This window comes from Bufo bufo, chromosome 2, assembly GCF_905171765.1.
Source record: "Bufo bufo chromosome 2, aBufBuf1.1, whole genome shotgun sequence".
Lineage (NCBI taxonomy): Eukaryota > Metazoa > Chordata > Amphibia > Anura > Bufonidae > Bufo > Bufo bufo.
Window position 1 is genome coordinate 428,225,681 of NC_053390.1, and position 25,206 is coordinate 428,250,886.

The window sequence follows — 25,206 nt, forward strand, 5'->3', positions numbered from 1 at the left end:
AAATCCATCTGTGGATTCTGAGAATAAGTGGAAAGAGGCCCAAAAGTCGCTGAATGCTAGATTATTGGTGAATGCGCAGAACAGGAGATTTTTTCAAAAACAGCGGTATTATGAGGAGGGAGAAAAGACAGGGAGATTGTTGGCTCTCTTAACTAAGACCCAACATCAGTCCAGCTTTATACCAGCTCTGCGTAATTCAGAAGGGTCGATATGTACCTCCCCGAAGCAGGTGGTAGAGATCATGTACTCCTTTTACTCCAATTTATATTCCTCAAAAATTACTGCCACTGAGGCTCAAATGGAGGACTTTCTGGTCCCACTTGATCTCCCTGCTTTTACACAAGACCAGCAATCCCAGTTAGATGCCCCCATTTCCCTTATGGAATTGGAAATGGCGCTGCAAGACATGTCTAATAATAAGGCTCCTGGTGGGGATGGACTACCAGCTGAAATTTACAAAACTTATTCCTCAGTACTCCTGCCCCAGTTATTAGAAGTATTTAAAGAGGCTCAAACTAGTAAGGCCCTGCCAGCTTCTATGAAAGAGGCCATTATTGTGGTTATCCCAAAACCGGGAAAAGATGTCCTAGAGGCAGAATCTTACTGATCCATTTCCTTATTGCAGGTGGACATCAAACTGTTGGCGAAGGTATTGGCTAACCGTTTGAACCTGGTGATTAAATCTGTAATCCACTCTGATCAAGCCGGTTTCATACCCAACATGTCAACGGCAGTGAATATTAGACGACTGTACCTGAATATTCAGGTGGGCCAGACGCATGCGTCGGTCGCGTCTCTTGACGCGGCCAAAGCATTCGACAGTGTGGAATGGCGATACCTCATTACCTTACTAAAGGCCATGGGATTCGGGTCAGGGTTTATTAATTGGGTCCAGTTACTATATGCATGCCCTACTGCTGGACTACAGGTGAATGGCAATCTTTCTGACTCCTTTGAACTCCACAGGGGGACTAGACAGGGGTGTCCTCTTTCGCCGCTATTATTAACAATCGCGGTGGAACCTTTGGCAGAGGCTCTCCGAAAGGCAGAGGCGGTGAAGGGTATCACTTGTGGGTCAGTAACGGAAAAGGTTGCTCTCTATGCGGACGACCTTCTGTTATTTCTTGATGACTGGACTTCCTCTCTGCCGGCAGCTATGCAAATCATTAATGATTTTGGGCGTCTCTCTGGCCTGACTATTAATTTGGCAAATTCAATGCCAATGCCTTTGGGAAATACTACGCAGACAGATCATAGTTTTACTGCGGGTTTGCAGGTTGTACCCTCCTTTAAGTATCTGGGTATACAGGTATCGGCGGATCCTCAGGATTTTATCCGTTTGAATTTATTACCGCTATTAGATAAATTCAGACGGAAGGTGGGAAGTGTGGATTAGGTTGCGCAATAGTGGTAGCACCATGACTTCTGATCTTCAGTAAATTCTCCCCTATGCGTCTCCTAAATTCGCGATTCGTTTTCCCTACATATTGTAATCCACAAATGCAGGTCGCGTGAGCATTATGAGCTGATAATAACTTTGCTCAATTTTATTTTGCACCACAATGTTATCATGTTCGACCATTCCCTCTACCGCCAGCTCAGGGGGGTGGCGATCGGCAGCCCTTGTGCCCCAACCTTCGCCAACCTCTAGTGGGAGAGAGAGACGGTGTTTAGTGACGAGATGGAGGAATGGACCTTATCCATTTTATTATGGATGAGGTTCATTGACGATATATTCTTATTGTGGAGAGGTACAAAGAAAAAATTCTCTGACTATATCTAGGCTGAATGTAAATACTTTGGGCCTATATTTCACATCTGTGATTGATGAAAAACATCTGACTTTCTTGGATCTCTCGAATGAGATTGACCCCTCTGGATATCTGAGAACAAAAGTGTTCCGCAAACCCACGGCCACTAATGCACTCTTGAGGTGGGAAAGTGGACATTCACACCCACTTAAAAGGCATTCCTAAGGGGCAATACCTTAGAATGAGACGAAATTGCTCTCAGTGGTCTGATTTTAAGGCATCAGCGGATGACCTCCGGAAACGGTTTGTGGAGAGGGGTTACCCCAAAACTGTCTTGAAGGAGGCCTATCAGTGTGCGGCCGCATGCGATAGGGAGAATCTCCTGCATCCCAAAAATAGCGTATCTGAGGATGCTCAACTACGTATCATAGGGACCTATGACACAGCAAACAAAGAGATATGTGCTTTGTTGACTGAACACTGGGAGATTTTGAGAACGGACCCAGATATTGGGCATCTAGTAGGAGGATATCTATGATTACATATCGTCTGGGGGGGAATATAAAGGATAAGGTGGTCCATAGTGCATTCAATTCCCCTACCAATGAAACCTGGCTAGCGGCGAATATACCAAATGACACATATAAATGTGGTAACTGCATAGCCTGCAAAGTGATCTTGAAGGGTGCATATTTTACTAGCTCGACCACAAGACATAGATTTAACATCAAATCCTTTATTAATTGCAAGACAGTAGGGGTGGTGTACCTCGCAACCTGCATTTGTGGATTACAATATGTAGGGAAAACTAAGCGCGAATTTAGGAGACGCATAGGGGAGCATTTACTGAAGATCAGAAGTCATGGTGATACCCCTATTGCGCAACATGTGGCAGCCAATCACCCCATGACAACAGACTGTTTAAAATTTCAGGGGATAGAACATGTGCGACCACCACCTAGGGGAGGAGAAGTAGACACACTCCTCCTCAGAAAAGAAGCGCAGTGGATTTTCACGCTGAATACAGTGAAACCAAAGGGTCTTAATGATGCTATTTCATTCTCATGTTTTATTGAATGAATAGCGTTGCCCTTCACTATTCAGTGTATATTATACATCCTCTGCCTTCCCGTCTATCCTGTCTGTTTGTCCCCCCTACCTGTGATCGTCTTCTACCTGCCAGACATAGAGACAGGAGCCAACTGGTTCCATTACGTTTCTAGTGGGAGAGGTAGTGATTGACATTTTTGTCTAATGTGGGTCACTGTCCATGGCAGGTATGGTTTGACCTGTTCCAATTTATAGACATCAGTTTCATCCAAATCTGGAGATATCTCATGGGCCCCATGTCCCCGTTTAGTTAGAACCCTAGTATTCGCCACCATAATACTTACTCCCCACTGCCAAAGCGAAGGATGGCGACAGGAGGCTGCGTGGCCGGCGATAGCGGCCGTGCACAGATTGGCTGCCTGTCAGAAGCAAGTGATGACGGCAGGAGGAGGCGTAGCCGGCGGGAGCGGTCGGACGCCTATTGGATGCCTGTCAGAGGCTTGGCAGTGAAAGGGGAGGAGCCATCTCTATTTAACCAGCGCATACCTCGCGCGCGCTACGGCCACTACAGTGCCGGGAGGCTCGTTGTTTGCTGCATGCACGCCATCAGAGGTGTGCAGAGTCTATAATCAAGTCATAGTCAGCAAATAGATCAAGTGTACTGGCGTGATTGCTGCGTACCCACCATCAGGGTCGCAATGTATAGTCTCGGCCGGACACTTAGATCAATGCTCCTGATTAATTACCGACAGAAGTCGGAAGGGAAAAACGTCGAGCATTAGCACTGCAGGATATATTTGATACATGCAGGCTGACTCTCTTCCCGTTACTTGAGCCTTAATAGGGAAAATTCCTCCTGCATATTGGTCCTATACAGAAATGGGGTACGCACTGTCTATAGGGACTGCAGCCCTGAGGGACTAGTGCAGATATACTCTTAGGACTGCAACAGGAGTGTTCCTTTGTTTTCCATACTCCTATACACAATAAGTGTTCTTGTGGTAGGGTCAATTTAGGAACCAGCATAATTATTGGTCTGAATCAGTTCCAGTTTACCCTATCAGCCTATATTTGTGGAGATTGCTTTTTAATAAAATGAAATAGTGTTTTTAACGTACTTTATTTAGGCAGTAAACAGTATTTACCTAGTACGTCCATTTACTATCATACAAAAGTTAATCAGTGTAGTGTAAAGGCAACAGAGGTAGCTAGTTAGTTCGACAATTAGCCAATTAGAGAGTAAGTTTCATTTAAAGTATAAATAGGTGGAGTCATCACTAGACTCATGCCTATTTATGAATATTATTGAGATTAACACAAAATATTCATAATTAATATCCCCTTTTACAATGGACAATAACAATACATTAGTAAGTGGCTTATATTAACTTTCTCTACATGATAAATGATATTTGCTGAAGTGACAACTCCTTTAAGGGCCCCTTTACACTGCTCAATGGAGCAGACGATTGGCCCCAAAGAAGCGTTCCTTCCTGACAAAGGCCTGCTCATCAGTGGACACAGTATGGGGAGGAGTGATCATTAATGCCATCACTAGTCTCCATACAGAATCATTGTTTGCCTGCAGCACAATGCTGTTTAGACGGCACGATCTGCTGCCGGCAAACAATGACTTAGGTGACCGCACCAACGATCCTATTACCCATTTCGCTTGTTCATCGGGTAACTAACAATACCTGTATACCTGCAGATAATAGCTATCGAGCACTGTAAAGGAGCCTTTAGTAATGGCTTTATAATCCTTTCCAGACTGGTAGATTTCAATGACTGTGTTTTATATCTATATTTGAATTTCTATAGAACATGTTATCTTGTGCTGCTTTTTCACACCTTCTATCTTCTTCACATCACCATGAATTTAAAGGCTTTGTACACCTTCAGACAATTTTTTTTTTTATCATTTTGGGCTAAAAATCATTTTTTCGATTGGTCTTTATTAAAAATATTCAGCTCTTCTGTCACAAAGGGTTAACTGTCTAGCTGTGTGAATCATACGTTCACTTTCACTGTGTGCTGGTCATCTAATAACCCTCACCTCTAAATTACTAAAAGGTCATAAACACTTATTTAAGCCACATTCTTATGACCAAGATAAGAATTAAACCATAACGAGTGTTTATAAGGTCAGAGATCAGGGACAGTCAGCTGGGCTTCCTGACGGAACGAAGTAAAAATACAGAGCATGCTACTAGAGAATCTCAAGGCTGTACAGGAAAAGGGGCTCATCATTTTTAATAAAGACCAGTTGAAATTTTTTTTTTGTAAATTAGTACAATGCAATAATAAAAAAAAAAAGATTCCCCAAAGGTGTACATAGCCTTTAAGTGATGTATCACATGCATTCTGTACTCGTGTATTAAAGTGATGTTTAGATACCACAGGACTGGCAGTCAGCATGTCTGGTTGGGACTAGTAAAAATTGAACATCAATGTCAATTGAATTTGGGTAACTGGTTGATCTAGTAACTGCGGAGGACAAGTAGGGCTGAAAAGCTGTTTTTTTTTTATAAATGAAATCATTTAAATCAGCATTCACATTTACTTTTTATTGTCTGATATTAAATGTAGTTGGATGAAAAATTCACACGTGACAAATGAAAAACAGACATTGGAAATGGGCAAATACTTTGTCACCACACTGTTTTATAGAAAAAGTATAAATGTTGACAGACTTACCATGTGAACCACTCCAGTTACCCCAACAACTTCAAGCAGTCCATCATCAATTCTTGGCTTTCCATATCGATTATCATTATCAGAGCCCCACAAATCAGCTCCGGAACCCCAACTGACAAAAAAACGCAAGAACAAATTAACAGAATACATTCATATTTGACATTGCTTCTGTAAAACTGGTATTTAAACTTTTATTATTTTATGGCAAATTATCTACTCTGTTGCAGTAATCAAATTGCTAGAAATTAGATAGCTGCATTGGCGTTTGATATGAATCACTGTGTGTTACTATCACCACTTGCTGCACACTTGACTTAGATGTGGCTGTAAGGTTGATCTGCTTATCACACTCCTTTTATATGCACCTTTTGTATTAGGCTAAACTAATCTACGTATCACACATAGTGCTGCCTACATCTGTTTATGGCTGAAAAGATGCGGTATGCTACGCCGGACACTGCTCTCAGTGTAAGGCCTCTTTCACACGGGCGTGTGTGCCCCGTGGTCGTGCTGCGGCCTGCAAAATGCGGGCCGCAATGCACGAGCACAGTCCGTGGGGCAGCCACAGCGGATCGTGGACCCATTCACTTGAATGTGTCCGCGATCCGGCCGTTCCGCAAAAAGATAAAGACACATTCTATCTTTTTGCGGAACGGAAGAACGGGATGAAACCCCACAGAAGCACTCCGTAGTGCTTCCGCACTATTCCGCATGTCCGGATTTGCGGACCCATTCAAGTGAATAGGTCTGCATCAGTGATGCGGAATGTCCACGGAACGGCGCGCGTGTCTGCAATACGGCAACGGGGCGCACACGCCAGTGTGAAAGAGGCCTAAGACGGGTTAACTTGCACACTGGTAATCAAAGGGTTAAAACAATAAGCAATGCATTTCCTCTACAAGGTGGTGGGTGGTTAGGTCAGTGGAGACTAACTAATTAATAAAGATTTAATATACAATGGTGAAGTGCTTAAAAAAAAAGTTACAAAAATGCTGAAATAACAATGACACAGACATAAGGCAACAGTTATAGAAATGTAAAGGGATAACATAAAAAATAACAGACCTCTTACTTCTTAGATTAGCAAAAGACCCAGCTGCAGAGACACAACATGAAGTTGGTCAGAACTACAATCCTGGTTGAGTGTGTGCCCGTGTAATACCATGTGTGTCTCTTGGTATGAGATTTTATAGTGTCCCCCCCCCCAAATATTCCATTTTGTGGGTTCCTAAGGTTAAATATCCTACCACTTGAAACAAAAACAAAAAAAGGTGGGCTAACTTAAAACCTAGATTATGAGTGGGCTTTTTTTTAGTATTGCATTTTCCTCTGACTCATGGAGGAATTCAGCTATTTACAGAACATAGGTAGAGATGGGTATGAGGCACAGCAGCGGCATGCCATTCTTGCAAACACAGCTGCTGATGCCAAAGACTGCTGCAGCAATCATGTGACCAAAATGGGACCTCATCACTTCTGGTCCATAGCCGTGCTGGAATGGAGAGAGTATCAAAAGGTGAGAGGTTTGTTTTTTGTTAAAACACATCCGCCTGCTGCCACTCAAGCACACTGAGGTCTTAAAAATTTGGCTGATCATATAATGAAATAAGAAAATGGGTAACGCCTTCCTTGAACAGATATTTCTACTTAAAGTGGATTTCCAGGCTCCAGATACTGATGACCACCACTCAAGATAGGTCATCAGTATCAGCTCGGTGGTGGTCCCAACCGATCAGCTCTTTCCTGCAGCCTCTGGCACCAGAACTAGCACTAGAATCTGAGCTGTAAGCATAGTTCTGTTCAAAGTGTACCGGCCACGAAAGGTTATTGCAGTGAATGGGAGCCGAGATCCAGTAATCTAGCTCAGCCACTACCCTTTGAATGGAGCTGTGCTTCCGGTCCAGCGTCAGAGGCTGCAGGAAACTGCTGATAAATAGGGGTGCCAAAAAGTCACCAACCTGGGACTTGGAAAACGCTTGAGTCCCTTTTATCTAGTTAAATGTATTGAGTTATAAGGCAGTCTTAAAGAGGACCTGTCACCACAAAATGCTATGCAAACGGAAAGCAGCATGTTATAAGAGCAGGAAGAGCTGAGCAGATTAATATATGCCTTTCCATTTTCCACTTCCTGTGAACAGCTATTGGTACATGGAGGAGATGTTATCAGTGATTGATAGCATTGTGTGTATGAGTATGCACACAGAGATAGCCGTCAGTCACTGATAACCCCTCCTCCTGTACCGATAGCTCTTCACAGGAAGTGGAAAAAGCTAATGTATAAATTACAAGTTTTACTGAATCTTTTCCCACAAAAAACGATATAAATCGATTTGCTCATCTGCTTTTGGTCTATGACATGCTGCCTGCAGATTGCATTGCATTTTCTGGTGACAGGACCCATCCTCACTCCTGACATGACAGCCATTCTTTGCTCCATAGCACGTTTCCATGCCTTAATGTTTGATAGCCTGATGCCAGAAAATGTTTCGTCTGCTACTCATATTGCAGAAATGGTGATATTCATGTGCCACAGCACTTCTGTTACCGGCAGCAAGGGAGAGGTAGATGACGACCGGAGAGAAACACCAGATAATGGATTACATCTTTTCCACAATTATTACATAAAAGAAGTGGACATGAGACTTTTGTAACTACATTCAACCAACATTTTTTGTGAAGCGTTTAAAGCATAATTACATACTGTGCTTTTGAATATTTGTCAAAACTATGGCAAAAGTAAAACTGGAAGACCTGAGGACGCTGCGTACATCTTCCCAAAAGACAGACTGACTGCTATGGAAAGTTGTCACACTTTTATTTTCAACTACTTTGGTTATAACTGTTCCCGAATGTGCAGTCAAATATAAATATAGCGGTGAAGTGAGAAAAATACACAAGACACTACTGTTCATAGATATCTGGAAATGTGCTTTCATTTTGGCTTATCACATTATCTACCTGGGGATATTTAGAAAGATAAGTCCTTCGATATTTGGAAGCTCCACTTCTTGCTGGTCAACCTTAAGTTTTATATCTCTATGCAGATTACGATTATGACTTAATTTCTGCAATCCAGCTTTAACATACACGCCTTTGTTGTGGAACCTTGAAGAGAGATGCCATGTACATGTTAAAAGCCAGGCACAGAATCTTTCCTGATATTCAGCTACAAATCCACAGTAAAGAAATTACCTGCTACTGAATTTACCAGGTTCAATTTCACGGGCATGATGGAAATCTAAGCTTAATTCTGCATCAATCCCAATCCCACAATAGTTGTTCATCTGCACAATCTGCCAAAACAAGAATATTGGTAGCAGAAAAAACAACTTAAAGGCAAACTGAAATTAAGACATGTCCTTTTTTAAAACAAATTCAAGGCCGAGGTACTCTTAATAAGCAATGATTATCAATTCTGAAAGCAAATATTAGCCTGGTAGGGTCAATTACTCCATCAACACCTAAATCTGCATGTTCTCTACATCTCCCCAAAAACTATGATAAAGGCAGGATAGAGTTGAATATCCTGAAAGAAGGGAGGCTAGCAGGAATGAAATAGTTGATCCCATCAACAAAGTTAGAAGAGACTAGCCAAATTCTGGCCTAATGCACGTCATCCCAGAGAGGACATTAAATGCATTATAACTCGGCTAGCGTGATGGCTAGCACAACACATCTCCATTAAAAGAGGATTACCGTGGGAGTAGAATATTTTATCGTCAGGACAGGTCACCAATATCTCCTGGCACCCCGCTGATCAGCTGCTTGAAGAGGTTGCTGCGCTCCTGTGAGACCTGGGCTGCAATACCAAGCTTTACAACGCTGTACTTGGTAAGCTGTGAAGAGGTCGCAGGACTAACCAGAGCTGATCAATGGTTGTGCTGGGTGTCGGTGACCCACCAAAAAGATATTGATGACCTATCCCCAGGACAGGCCCTCAATATTTTACTCTTGGAAAACCCCTTTAATAGAAAAAACAATAATCATACCTTTGGTGGTTCAGGGTCGGATATACCATTTTCCAATGAATCAACAACCTCCTGTGCATCTAGAAGTATGGTCCAACGGTCCATTAGGACATTTTCAGCTTCATCCACAGATATGAGGACTGAATATGGATCCTCTCCACTATAGCCAGCCCCCCATCGAAGTACTCTCCCCAGATCATTTCCTGGGATAATAAAATTGCACCTTTAAAATTTTTCGACAAATACATAAAAAGGAGCTGTTCATACTGTTTCAATCCAATGCTTTGTTCTCATTTCCTCTATAGTTTCTTTTTATAATGGAAACCACAATGCAGAGCCGGATTTATTGCACAAGCATGAAAATATAATCGAAGAATTCAAACATGACTTATTTTACAAGCAGATCTTATCAAATCAATATCTGCATTGGAACTGGTGTGAAACCATGGTAAAAAAAAATAAAAAATGCTACAATTTCCCAACATAAGTCATGCTGGGGATTAAGGTTTTCAAGAACCCTACTTTACCATAAATTTGCAGTGTCTGAATACGTACAGTTAAATAAAACACGTAAAGTAAAACCCCCTAACTCAGAATACAAATAAAAATGATTTAATTTAATAATGGAGAGGAGGTAAAATGAATTTACACACATACATGAAGTAGACATGAAGTTTGATCATACTATGGGACAATATTAACAGTTATAATAAAGGCCAATTTACACGATACATAAAGTCTGGAAAAAACCTACCTGTTCCAAGAGGCAGGACAGCTATAGATGGTTCTGTACAAACCAACTTGTGTCGAATTTCCTCGAGGGCGCCAAGTACCCAACCCACTGTACCATCACCACCACATACAAGCACTCGGAAATAGGGAACTTGAGAGAATGCATGAAATCTACAAAGGAAGGCACAGGTATAGCATTAGTACATACAAAAGAATGATACTGTGTATTGAGATTAATCTGGAATATTTTATAGTTACACAAATGTGCAATGCCTTGAATCATAGTAGTGCTGTCCTATGGCATCACTTCTTTTCTACAAAGAGTATTGCAATGTGTCTGCACAATTCCCAATTGATGTAGCGTCCATTACATTCACCAACTATAGTAACTTTAAAGCTATCACCAACTTAAAGGGTTAATCCCATTACAGAACGTCATGTCATATCACATTCTGACTCGTGGTGATCTGGTCGGTGGGAGCCTGACTGCCAGGACCCTTACTGATCTGGGATTAAAGGACTGAAAGTGATGGCTATCCTACTGTTATGGCATTACTTTGCTGCCTGGAAATGCCCCAAATGCCTCTTAATACATTTTGTGCATTCTCTACCAACAGAATTTGTACTAGGACTGACATTTGTAACTCCAGTGTTAGTATACATGCACATCTGTGCCAAAGAGAAGGCGCAATTTACAGCAGAATTCTGGTACAAGGATCTTAGTAAGTGTGGATCAATTCATGAAAATCTGATACTAAATCCAAGGAATTCAAATTGTGCAATCTTTAAAACGGAAACGCAAGTCATAAAAGCCTGGGTAGCATTTCATCTGAAGAACAATAGGTGGCACTGTTGCTTACAGTTAGTGATATTTTATGTGTACAGCAGTAAGTGAAATCTGCTGAGCCCATCAAGCATATTCATATTCTAGAGTGGCAGTAATTCACATGGGAAGGATGTACCAGTATACCTTTTACAATAACGTCATGGAATAAAATACATTGTTAAGATTTATCCAAGCATTGTTTTTAGGACCCCGAGTATATGCTGTGCAAATATATTTTCTACACTTCTCACGACCGGGTCCAAAGACAGTTTTATGTCTCTACTGCAATCACGTTTCTTTTATTTATATGCATACAGGTCAGACCTATAGTAACCTAATGGCTTGTATCCACTAAAACAGTGTTATGCATGATCTGCCTACAGAGAACTGTTATATCACAGATTCTATCCCTGCAGTTTAAGATTAATACATTACAAATAGTTAAAAAATCACAGGGCTCATTATTTACAAGAAGGTTGAAAATATTAGTGGCTCCCTGTGAACCCAGCCTTAATCTCTTGCTCTAATCATTATTCTGATGTATTCCCACAAGTGGAAGTGCAGTTATATCACCGGAATGGTGTGGGCAAAGGCACTGTTCCCATGCCATCTGCAATTGAAGCCATCTATTACACACAGCCAGGCTCCCGCTCCAACTGCCCAGAGTTAATGCCTACCATGGCCATTTAAGCCCTTAGATCCTGCTGTCAATAGCAACCGTGGCATTTAAGTGTTACAGGAGGACAAAGTGGCCAGATAATAGCAATTCTGTCAGTATTATTTTGATTTTATTTTTATGGGGTTCACCATGTGGCGTAAATAACATAACCTGATTCTGCTGATTTATATACACTGCCTGTTCAAAAAAAAAAAAAGTTGCCAGCAAAAAAAAAAAAAAAGCCTTTAGCTTTGATTACGGCACACATTCGCTGTGGCATTGTTTCGATAAGCTTCTGCAATGTCACAAGATTTATTTCCATCCAGTGTAGCATTCATTTTTCACTAAGATCTTGCATTGATGATGGTAGAGTCTGACTGCTGCACAAAGCCTTCTCCAGCACATCCCAAAGATTCTCAATGGGGTTAAGGTCTGGACTCTGTGGTGGCCAATCCATGTATGAAAATGATGTCTCATGCTCCCTGAACCAATCTTTCACAATTTGAGCCCGATGAATCCTGGCATTGTCATCTTGGAATATGCCTGTGCCATTAGGGAAGATAAAATTCATTGATGGAATAACCTGGTCATTCAGTATGTTCAGGTAGTCAGCTGACCTCATTCTTGGAGCACATACTGTTGCTGAACCTAGACCTGACCAACTGCAGCAACCCCAGATCATAGCACTGCCCCCACAGGCAGCATCACTTCATCTGCCTCTCTTCTTACCCTGATGCGCCCATACCTCTGGAACAGGGTAAATCTTGACTCATCAGACCACATGACCTTCTTCCATTGCTCCAGAGTTCAATCTTTATGCTCCCTAGCAAATTGAAGCCTTTTTTTCTGGTTTGCCTCACTGATTAGTGTTTTTCTTACGGCTACACAGCTGTTCAGTCCCAATCCCTTGAGTTCCCTTCGCATTGTACGTGTGGAAATGCTCTTACTTTCACTATTAAACATAGCCCTGACTTCTACTGTTGTTTTTCTTCGATTTGATTTTACCAAACGTTTAAGTGATCGCTGATCACGATCATTCAGGATTTTTTCCCCGCCTCATTTCTTCCTCGAATACGATGGGTCCTCACTATCCTTTCAGTTTTTAAGAATGCGTTGGACAGTTCTTAACCCAATTTTAGTAGTTTATGCAATCTCCTTAGATGTTGTCTCTGCTTGATGCACGCCAATGATTTAACCCTTCTCAAACAGATTAACATCTTTTCCACGACCACGAGATGTGTCTTTCGACATGGTTGTTTAAGAAATGAGAAGCAACTCATTGCACCAGTTGGGGTTAAATAACTCATTGCCAGCTGAAGGATAATCGCCCATGCAGTAATTATCCAATAGGAGGCTCATAGCTATTTGCTTAATTAAATCCAGGTGGCAACTTTTTTTTTTTGGACAGGCAGTGTATATTACGACAATACCAAAGTTATATCTTTAAGTTTTATTACTTTTACACCATAAAATCACTTAATAAAAAAATAATGTGTATTGTGTTGCCATATATTTTTTAGGTTTCTGCTGACACTGGTAAACACTTTTGTATGGTAATGTATTTTCCCTATCAGTATTACACAGACAGTCCACCTATTATACCCTGGCCCTGGTCTAATCGACTTCCATACATGGCAACCCTGGAGGCCGTTGTTAGGCCTCTGGATGCCATCATTGAGACCCTGTGATCACATATTGCATTCTGTCTGTATTGATGGCAGCATCTACAAGGTTAAATTACCAGGATCTGAGCTAGCTCTGATCTCTGCTGTTGCAGTAGAAGCCCAATTAAAAGGGCTCATCTCCTCAGCCTGTGCCATACTCATGTGGTATACTTGCAGCGCTGTGTGCCAAGTACCAGCACCCAGCGACATACATGTATGTGAAATTGCATTAAAGGGGTTCTCCGGAAATTAAGAAAATGAAATTATGTAAATATTACTTTATTAAAAAATATATTCCCAAATACCTTTCATCATTTATAATGGCTCGTTTTGTCTAGGGAGCAATGATTAGGAGAAAAAAAATGGCCGCTGTCCTTTTAGTGCACACAAAACCTGTTCTAATCACACAGCAGGACAAGTGACTTCACAACACTGAGATAAAGAGCTGCCTCATCCTCCTCTCTGCTCTGCTTGTCAGGGATTGTGATCATGAATAATGTTTAATATGGTCATCAGCTGAATCTCTGTAGGAATGGAGTTCATGAGTAGACATGAAGTACAGAGAGGAGGGACAGGACAGACTGTGGTAATGGAGACAAGATACTGCTGATCATTAGCCACATCTGCTCATGAACTCCATTCCTACAGAGATTCAGCTGATGACCATATTGAACCTTCATGATCATAATCCCTGACAAGCAGAGCAGAGATGAGGCAGCACTTTAGCTCAGCTTTGTGAAGTAACTTGTCCTGCTGTGTGATTAGGACAGGTTTTGTGTGTACTAATAGGACAGCGGCCATTTTGTTTTTCCTAATGATTGCTCCACAGACTAAAGAGCCATTATAACTAATGTAAGGTATTTGGTAATATATTTATAATGAAGTAATATTGAAAGGGCTTCTGCCATGAGAAAAATCGTTATGTAGCTGACTAACATTAGCGATGTGCTAATGTCAGCAGTACGATTTATAACTCCCTACCTGCCGTTGTTCCCTCAAAATAAATACTTTTATAATATGCTAATGAGCCTCTAGGTGCTAGTGGGGCGTTGCCGCAGCACCTAGAGGCTCTGTCTTCTCACCCTTTGGCACGCCCATGTACAGTTGATTGACATCTGAGTTCTCCTCAGTGTGCCGTCAATCCTGCGCCGTCCCGTTTAGTTTTTCGGCGCAGGCGCAGTGAGGAAGACGGCAGCAGGAGTGTGTCCTTCACTCACTGCGCCTGCGCCGAATACTAAACGGGACAGCGCAGGATTTACGTGACACTGAGGAGAACTCGGACGTCAATTAACTGCACAGGGGCGCGCCAAAGGGTGAGAAGACTGAGCCTCTAGGTGCTGCAGCAACGACCCCAGTAGCACCTAGAGGCTCATTAGCATATTATAAAAGTCTTTATTTTGAGGGAACAGCGGCAGGCAGGGAGTTATAAATCATACTGTTATGTACTGCTGACATTAGCGATGTGCGTCAGCTACATAACCCTTTAAGCATTTTAATTTTCTTAATTCCCGGAGAACCCCTTTAAAGAGGTCTCCTGAGAATAAGCTGTTCACAAACTGTTCTACTGTGGAGAGCCAAAAGATCAGCAATAACCTGCAGAACTTGACAGCAATTGTTTAATTTCCGTGCAGCGCCTCCACAGGGGAACTTTAGTATTACATGTTGCCATTTGACATTAAGAGCCATCTATAATGCAAAAAAGTGACAGGTCCTTCAGAAGGATGCCAAATGTCCTAAATGGGTATCTGAACATGTTTTAAATGTTTTGGTTTTTTTTAAACCTTTTTTTTTTAAACCAAGAGTCCCTTTCACCAAGCTTAAAGGGTATTCAGTTTATTATCGGCTTCAGACCATTTATATTTTCCATTCTAACTAAGCCTTTTTCTCTTTTATAGCTACTTGATTATGTTAAAAGCCTTGGGGATCCATGTATATACAATCTGTATAAAATAATAAATTAATGTCTGTGCACTTGTGTGTAGCTTTTCTTCACACCCTTCATCCCATCTGAGACAAGTGGAAAATTAGAATCCTGTCCTAGACTAACAACTTGCCCATTCCCATAGTTACAAGAACACAAACACACATTGCGGTGTCTGTCATGTACGCTACCTGCATCATGTTCTTTCCACTATTCAAGTGTGAAACTCTGACCTGCTTTTGAGAAAACAGAAACTACAAATTCTTGACACTTGGAACAAAAGATTTTCTTGTAAAAAGTGTCGGGACTTACCGAAATATCTTTTCTAAACAAAATTTCAGTAGTGTCCAGGTCTCTGGACACTACTGCATGAAGTAGTGCAAAAACAACTCTAATAGAGGACCTTTCATGGTTTTGTATTAATGGAGATAAATACCTTTACTTAAAGGGTGCCGCCACCCTGCCTGATTTTTTCAAATATCGCTCCTGCGCCTCCCCCCCGCACTTTTCACGCTCAGTATGCTAATACTGAGCATCGGAACAGGGAGGAGACGCCAGGGTTTCTCAACGGGTGTCTCCTTCTCCGTGGCTGTGACGCTCTCCGCTGTGATTGGACGTACTGAGCACGAAAACTGGGGAAGGCGGGGGGGGCACAGCGGGGCGCATGAGCGATATTTAAAATAAAAAAAAATAAAAAATCAAGCAGGGTGGCAGCATCAGTAAAGTAAAAGGTATTTATCTCCATTAATGCAAAACCATGAAAGGTCCTCTTTAAACGTCTAGAAATAAAAATTAGCAACTCCACCTACTGTAGGTTACCCCAATTTACAGATCATCAGAAGTCGTAACATGATAAAATGGAACAACAACTTTTATATTGGGCCTAAACATACATTCATATAATATTTTAATAAAACAGAACATTTATTAATTCACTAAGCGTAAAAATCAACTGACCCCAACCAAAACAATGAACAGTATGTTTAAAATATTGAAATATTTGAGCCAATGCTAATAGTATTATCATGCTTATATAGCTAATCTAATGGGCTAGTAACTGTAGTCCCATAGCCAGACTGCAGTATATGCCATTATTTGAATGTTTTACACTGTATTCTATTCAAATGTCTGCGATATTGGTCAACACAGGCTATAGTACTGTACTTTAAAATTTAACAAAGCAAAGCCCCCCCCCCCAACTACATGTTTTATCGCTACATGACATCCTTATGGACAGGGCCACCAGAGGATTCTCCGGTCAGCTTAGGCTCTGACACCACAGAGGGCACGAACGTTCCTTTTAGCTGCCTTTTAAAAGTTGGACGCTAGGATAGGATATACTCCCAACGTCTGATAGGTGTGGGTCCCATTCTGGAACCCACACCTATACTTAGAAGAGAACCCGCAAATTCCCAGAGGGCGCATCATGCATGCGTGGCCACCGCACTTGCAGTGGCTTGGCTATTTCCGTCATAGAAGTGAATGGAGCGGTGGCCATGCATGCTCAGTGCACTTCCCATTCATTTTAATGGGACTTCAAAAAACAGCTGAGCGTGCCACTTGGCTATTTTCGGCGCTCCCATTGGAATAAATGGAGGGCGGCTGTGCGCCTCCTGTGACTTTCCATACTCCGTTCTAAGTATAGGTGCAGGTCCCATCGGTGGGACCTGCCCCTATCAGACATTAGGGGCATATCTTAGCAATATGCCCCCAATGGGACAACCCCTTTAAGAATTATTTCCTCTGGTGGACCCAAATAATCCCAGTCCAACAATGCTTAGGGGTACATGGGGCCATGTTAAAGGGGCTTTCCAAGATTTTAATACTTATGATCTACCCTCTGGATAGGTCATCAGTATCTGATGGGTGGGGGTCCTACTCCCGGGACCCCCATCGATCTGCTGTTTGAGAAGGCAATGGCACTCCTGTGAGCGCCTTGGCCTTCTTGCACAGCTTTTCCTAGGCCAGTGATGACATGTTCATCTGTCACGTGGTGTAGGCGCAGCTCAGCACCATAGGAGTAAATGGGGCTGAGCGTGGTACAATGCACAGTTCTGTGCTTGGTAAGCTGCGGGAAGGCAGTGTCGCACAAAGGAGTACCAGCGCCTTCTCAAACAGCTGATCGGGGGGGGGGGGGTCCCCCAGGTGTTGATCCTGAGGATAGGTCGTCCGTATTAGAATCTCGGAAAACCCTTTTAAGCTTTATTACTACATTTGTAGCAGGTGTGAAAATTAGATATTTGTTGCCCTAGGGCTATTAGAGTGTATGCACACTGACATTAATCCCATCACCCGCTAGGCATCTGATTACTGTATGCTGAAACATACATGTCATGCAGTGAGCTACAGAATGAACTTGGCAACAAGACTAGCTGGACATAACTGTATAATACATTTTGTGAAAAGCCATTTATTTCTAAGGTGTCTACGGAAGAAGGGGGACCCTCTTCAAAAGGCATCACACAAGTTCCTTTACCCATAAATAATCATTTTTTAACTCTTAAAGAACAATGGCCCGGTCAATCCTGTATTTTCTTTTGCTTACATCACCGCACGTGGGGATCCCAGTGGGAACACCAGGACGGGGGCAGCGTTCCATTCTGCATCTTTCCAAGATGACCACTACATGACCTGGGGTACCAACTGATAAGCAGCTTCTCATCTTCATTATAAGATCTTACATTACAGTCTTACACTATGGAGCGCCTTGTGGTTCTCTTTTTATTTATTTATTTGTACTATGCATTTGTTGTCATTTATACCTTGAATATAAAATCTAAAACCTCAACGTACCCAGGCAGGGGACCTCCATTTGTTAGCTCAAAAACTTGGTGCGGATTCAAGAGTTTCCGAAAACTGTACAGAAGATCACGGCCCTTGAGACCTCCACTCTTAGGATTGACAAATACCAGAAGAGGGCAAGTACTCTGAGGTAATTTTTCATGCTGGAAAAAAATTATTTAGAAAAAAAAAAAAGAAAAATACAAAAAGATAAGTTATCAAGATACAAGCTATCCGGGAAGACATGGGTTTAGTGATGGATTACAACCAAATGATCTTACCTTGTGCACAGTCCTGCTGTACAAGGCAATAAACCATTGAATGTCAGAAAAGAAAGATATATAAAGTTCATATGTGACACATAACTAGTTTACTAGCGTTCTACTACATCTAAACTACAGGGAAACTACATAGCCAGGTAAAGGGGTTGTTCGGCCATATATATAGATGATCTATCCTCAGGATAGGTCAGATTGGGGGTCAACACCCGGGACCCCCACGGTCAGCTGTTTGAAGAAATGGCTCTCCATGCGAGCACTGCTTCCTATTCATTACACTGCATTTCATCTCGGAAGTGCAGTGTTAGGCTACTTTCACACTAGCGTTCGGGGCTCCGCTTGTGAGCTCCATTTGAAGGCTCTCACAAGCGGCCCCGAACTGATCCGTCCAGCCCTAATGCATTCTGAGTGGACGCGGATCCGCTCAGAATGCATCAGTCTGCCAGCGTTCAGCCTCCGCTCCGCTCAGCAGGCGGACACCCGAACGCAGCTTGCAGCGTTCGGGTGTCCGCCTGGCCGTGCGGAGCCAAACGGATCCGTCCAGACTTACAATGTAAGTCAATGGGGACGGATCCGTTTGAAGTTGACACAATATGGCTCAATTTTCAAACGGATCCGTCCCTCATTGACTTTCAATGTAAAGTCTGGACGGATCCGTCTTAACAACATTCACACTTAGAATTTTTTCTAAACTATAATGCAGACAGATCCGTTCTGAACGGATCCAAACGTCTGCATTATAGGAGCGGGTCCGTCTGTGCTGACACCAGACGGACCCGCTCTGAACAGTAGTGTGAAAGTAGCCTACTACAAGTACTCACTACATTCACTTGAATAGAGCGAGTACTTGTAATTAAACTACGCCACCGCTACAGAGGAGACAACACGTAGTGTAACTACCAGGAAGAAGTGCTCGCATGCAGTGCCACCTCCTCTTCAAACAGCTGATCGGTGGGGGTGCCAGACCCCTGCCGATCAGATATTGATGACCTATCCTGATAGGTCATCAATATATATGGCCATACCAGGTAAGCAGGATTTCCTAAATTGCGTGATAAGGTTTGACAATGACTGTTTAACAATACTACAATTAATTAGGAACAAAATGGGCTTCACCATACTACCATACATACTGGGTAGGTTATTGTAAAATGAATAAAAAAAATATTACTGTATAAAACCTAATGATGATGTGAGTATGCGTATGTTATGGATGATAACTGATAAAAGATCTTAAATATTTCCTACTATTTTATAGCACTGTAACCACAACTGAAAGGAAATGAGTAAAAAGAGGAACTCTACAATAGTTAGTAGTGCTCAGAGCCATTCGTTGTGTCAGAATCTTAATGGTCACTAATTCTGTGTCCACTACGAGAAAAAAAAAAAAAATCAGAAGGCCTTCCAAACAGCACCCTCCTTCCCCGAAATAAGCAGCTACTAGAGAATGAGATGAGTATGGCAGCACACATCAGCTGTATGGTTTGGGCACCATTCTACAAACTACTAAACACTACAACAATACTCATGGCAGGGATCAAGATGTATTGCCATACTCAGACTACCCAATATGTAATGGTACCTGTATGGTTCAATTGGCTTTGGATCTACTATCAAGAAATCTTGTACCTTAGATTGAATGTAATAATTTTGGTCACCAGGTGAAGCCAAATCATATTCGATTAGAAGGTCCCAAACACTGGCTATGTTGTGGCTCATTCTAGAGTATATCACTGTAACGTGCTTTATGAAATAATACGCTGATGTTAAGATAAACTCCTTACAAGGTGCAGCAAGAGTTTGGTTCCATGGCTTGAGTCAATATTAGATTTATATGCACAAAAAAGGCATTCAGTTTTTTCAAATTAAAGAAATGAAAAGAGAGATTGAAAAAATAAAATGATGCATCAGTCACGTTGCCATTATATTCATTCTGCTACTGATAAAAATACAGAATTCTACTAGAAATAAACTTGAACAACTTGCTCACATAAATATACCTAATATAGGTGGACATTATTAAATAGCAGTGACTACATAAAGAGAACAATTACTCTTCTAAAATGCTTGTAATATTCCTTTAAGGGGTTCTGCACTTTGTTTAAACTGATGATCTATCCTCTGGATAGATCATCAGCATCTGATCGGCGGGGGTCCGACACCCGGGACCCCCACTGTTTACCGCAGGCCCAGTGACGTCATGACTAGTATCACTGGCCTGGGCGCGGCTAAGCTCAGTTCCCTTGAACAGAGCTTAGCCCCGCCCAGGCCAGTTGATACAAGTCCTGACGTCACTCGGCCAGCGGTAAACAGTGAGAAGGCTGCGGCGATGCTGGAGCGCCGCGGCCTTCTAAAACAGCTGATCGGCGGGGGTCCCGGGTGTCGGACCCCCGCCGATAAGAGGATAGATCATCAGTTTAAACAAACTGCAGAACCCCTTTAAATCCACCATCAAATTATAGGTCCCTTTACATGGGACGATGTACAAGAAGATTGTCAGGAAGGAAGAGTTTCCTCCCAATAATCTGCTGATTGATAGCAGATGAGATAGGAGTATTTACATGCAGCGATCTCCTCCAGAGTATGGGGATTTGTGATCGCTAATGCCATCGCTCTTCCCCATACTGTCTCATTGTTTCCTGGCAGCAGATTATGTGTACACAGCACAATCTACCACCGGAAAACAAGGATTTGTGTGCTGCACTAATGATTCAATTACCCGATGAACGAGCGCTTTGCTCTTTCATCGGGTAATTGGTGGTACATTTACACCGCCAGATCATTGCCGATGAGCGTTACTATGAAAGCACGTTAGAGATGATCATTTCAATTCTCGACCCGTGTAAAGGGCCTTCATGGTAGAAATCTGCCACCAAAAACAATCAGTATTTTAAGCTAGTATCTGCTACAGATTTTTCTGCATTGGATTTTGCTGTGTGAACTTAGACTAAGGTATAATCTGCTGCCAGGGGGTCTGGAACTGGCTTATTCCCCTCCCCACACCAAATATTCATGCCGAGCCAAGTGTCTTTTTTGTCACAGCGTGGGGAGCAATTCAAGTGTATGGTTAGATTTACACAATCATGTAAAGCCTACCATACACTTGTGTCATTCAGGGTCCCAGGAAAGCTGGGTAACAAATTATAAGGACATGTAATAGGGCCTGCTAAATACCTAAACAGATCCTTCTCCTCACTCCCAAATAGTGCCATAGCTAGGCTAAAAGAGACTGCAGAATGCTAAATCTACTACAACAAATCCCCCTCCCCACTCTAAATAGTGCCATAGCTAGGCAGGCTTGCTTTTCAGGGTCCTGAGAAAAATGGGTTACCATCATGTAGAGCTATAACAGACTGCAGAATACTAAATCTACAAAGAGAAATCCCCCTCCTCATTCCTAAACAGTGTCATAGCTAGGCAGATTTGCCTTTCAGGGTCCTGGGAAAGATGGGTTACTTGTAACCCAAGACATGTTTCCCACTATAATGTATGTCAGATTTGAAGACAGTGAGAAATCTCCTCCCTATATAGCCAAATTTGAAACTGAAGCACCTGAAGAAGCTGGGTAACACTTTCTGTAGTGCCAGTGTCTTGCTACTGTATAGTATAGATCCAAACACAAAGGATGAGGTTTTGTAAGAAGCTAAGATTTGTAGTTTCCCCCACTTTCATAGTGCTCTGGGCATACACTGTAGTGAATGGGCATTAAGCCCAGCTCCTTTCCCTGAACCCCTGGTTTTGACTGTGAGGTCATGCTGGTGCACAGAACCAGTCCCCAGCTGAAGATGGAGGGGCTGAAGGGAAGAAGCATTTCTTTGACTGCAAGAAATCTGCTAAAACTGATTTTTGTAGGAGCTCGTAGATGTCCATGCAGAAAAAGCTATAGACAATTATTAGCAGATTATGCTTCTTTTCTTGTTGTTCAGGATTAAGTGGCCCTTTAAGTATTTTTTTTTTTTTTACTTTACTGCTTACCCTTTGTGATAGCTTAAAGTAAAGTAACTAAGATATCATAAAACATCTTTGAAGGTCAAATGTAAAACAGCAAGGGAGTGGATTAGAAAAACACATATGTACACAAAGGGAAAGTGGTCATGTGAGACCCAGTACAGAAGCCCTTTGTAAACAACAAGAAATCCAATCTGAAATACAGTATATACAGTACACCCATGTTAGTAATTTACATTGAATGAGAAAGGAATTAAAAAGCTCATTCACAAGCAGAAAAAAACAAAAAAAAACAAACACATGGTAATAGCTGTAATTTTTTCTTTGGATTTCTTTTTTTTATTAAAGAGAACCCGTCAGCTGTACTACGCTGCCCTCACTGAGTGCCCGCTGATTTCAATGGTCTGTCACTGCTGTGTTAGCAGTCAGCACTGATGCTGCTCGCCTTCCCCTTTGGACGCTAATTGACAGGTTTCTTTCAGAAGCACAACAGGAAAAAAAAAAAAAAAAAGTTGTGAATTATCGTCTGGAGGAGGTGGGTTAACAAAGGTTTAAAAAAGAAAAAAAAAATACTCACCCTCACCGATCCTGCCATTCCAGTATGATGTGTCAGTGAGTTCCATTACAGAAGGTGAACATGTTTTCCTTTGTATTTTTTTATACAATTGTATTTTTATACTTTTTATTGATTCCCCAGAAAAGCCCTTTAAATTGAACCTTTATACTGTACATAAAATACATTAAAAAAACGCAGTACAGGAGCGGGCACGTTGATTATGAAACACTGACAGGCACACTTCATTACAGCGGAGGTCAGACAGGAACCCACAGCATTATAATGCAGTGACGACATTTTACAAGAGCAGCGTTCAGGCCGGACAGAGCGCGTTTCCTGGAATGAACACGCTCGTCTAAAACTAGCCTATGAAGTCAATAGTAGCTCACTCATCACAGCATGACTCCTTATCAAAGTAACTATGGCACCGACAATCATTGCCTCAACAATTTTCCTTTCTACTGCACTTCTTATCACAACATCACTGCATTACTGTAATTATTCTGCTGCCATCACCAGGAAGCAACATTTAACAAAAACATTATATTTACCGATCTACTGCATAGCAATTTTATAGTGGAAGACATATTTAGGGCTAGATCCAGGTTTACACAGTTTCATCATAAAAGTGATTTACGGTATATGAAATCCTAAATTATAAAGCACACTTAATAAAAGGTAAGCACAAGCTAGGTCTTCAGTCTACAGTAAGGTTACATTCAAAAGACTATGTATTTTGCAGCCACATAAAGCGGATCCGGAAAATTCGGATATTGTCGTCTTCCGTAGAACATGTTCCATTCTTGGACCTAGGACCCATTGAAGTCAATGGATCCACATTTTGCGGACTGCAAAATACATACGGTCGTGTGAATGCCCCCTTATATTGTTCACATTTTTGGAAATAACGCAACTTACAATAAACAACCTTTGGCTTCTCTAAAGTGGAGAAACTTACCAGGATATGGGGAATTATAGTAGCTGTAAGCTGCTTATCGTTAACAGTAGTGTCTTTTACTAGCATAAATATTCGCTCTGCTTCAGAAAAACAGGAAATCTGCAATACAACAGCACCTGGAAAAAAATATACCATAGGAGTCAACACTTCTGCAAACGCTGTACAGACCTCCAGAGTCCGACTTTTCGTTTTAGCCAACACCCCACATTTGTTAGCCTAAAATAAGAACATGTCAAAGCGTATTACACATTCCACCAAAAATATCTGCACAGAAGGAAATATTTTATAATGTAGAACTTACAGCTGGGAATTACCACATTAAAAACTAGATATTACCTTGGGGAGCATAAACTGGAATGACAGTAACCACATTTTCTGTAAAGAAGAGAAATTGCACTGTAAAATTGTAGACTTTAAATATTATTAATCAGGTCTTAAATGGTCTTCAAAATTTGAATATAATAAAAAAGTCAAATAAAAAAAAAATTACACTAGATTTCCTCATAAAACAAGTGCTCCTAATTGTACAGTCCAAGCAATTGTCTTATGTCAGCACTGCACAATCTCAGGTTACTTTAATGGGCCTTAGAAAGTACCATGTTAAAATATCCGATGACTTCATTTCACAAACTAAGCTCTTTAGAGACATCTTCCTTCGAGGGAGATCAATAATCTCTAAACCCAAACTGAAGACTAAGGAAGTGTAACGTTTCATTCAATAAGCAATTCTGCTCACCCTTTATTTCCAGGCTTTCCTTTAAGATATTGGTATATTCATCAGTAGAAAGTAACACTGGCAAGCCACTGAGCAAGAGTTCCACTTTAATATCCGGCTTTCTGCTGTCTTCTAAGTAAAATCTGGTTTGTTTCATTTGCCGGATAGAGGTCTAACATACAAAACAAAAGAAGTCACACAAACTGTCCAGACTGTTAGCAGCATAAATGTGTTGCTTCTGAATGTGATACCGTATTTTTTGTCCTATAAGACGCAAAAAAAAAAAAAATTATATATATATATATATATATATATATATATATATATATATATATATATATATATATATATATATATATATATATATATATATATGAGGGAAAAATGTCAGTGCGTCTCATGGGGCGGGTACTAATCAACGCTTTAATTATGGAAGTGCTCATTAGTACAGGAGGAGCGGGGAGCAGTGAATGCAGCGCTCCCCGTGCGGGCTCTGTACTGACCATTTCCTCATCTTCTCCTGCAGGGCTCCGCATGCTGTGCTGTAACCTGTGCATACTGCGAGGCCGTGGGCGCGCTCCGTAACAACGTCGGTCACAGCACAGCAGGAAGAGAGGTGTATCTCAGGTGCAATGGTGGTTTCCGGAGCCGGAGAGGTAAGTTGACTTTTTTCTTTGTCTGCTCTGAGGTCTGATTAACATGG

General features: G+C 41.6%; 1 protein-coding gene across 1 annotated transcript in view; it reads right to left on the reverse strand.

Moving 5' to 3' along the window:
- Positions 1 to 25,206, reverse strand: part of DGKQ (diacylglycerol kinase theta) — a 144,238-nt gene that overhangs the window by 16,916 nt on the left and 102,116 nt on the right. Inside the window, exons 13-21 of the mRNA XM_040417386.1 lie at positions 24,525 to 24,675; positions 24,125 to 24,163; positions 23,789 to 23,904; positions 18,061 to 18,212; positions 10,221 to 10,369; positions 9,488 to 9,669; positions 8,691 to 8,791; positions 8,457 to 8,603; positions 5,499 to 5,610 (exon numbers count right to left, since the gene is read on the reverse strand). Of these exons, the coding sequence (XP_040273320.1) occupies positions 5,499 to 5,610; positions 8,457 to 8,603; positions 8,691 to 8,791; positions 9,488 to 9,669; positions 10,221 to 10,369; positions 18,061 to 18,212; positions 23,789 to 23,904; positions 24,125 to 24,163; positions 24,525 to 24,675 (1,149 nt within the window). The remainder of the gene's footprint in view (positions 1 to 5,498; positions 5,611 to 8,456; positions 8,604 to 8,690; positions 8,792 to 9,487; positions 9,670 to 10,220; positions 10,370 to 18,060; positions 18,213 to 23,788; positions 23,905 to 24,124; positions 24,164 to 24,524; positions 24,676 to 25,206) is intronic.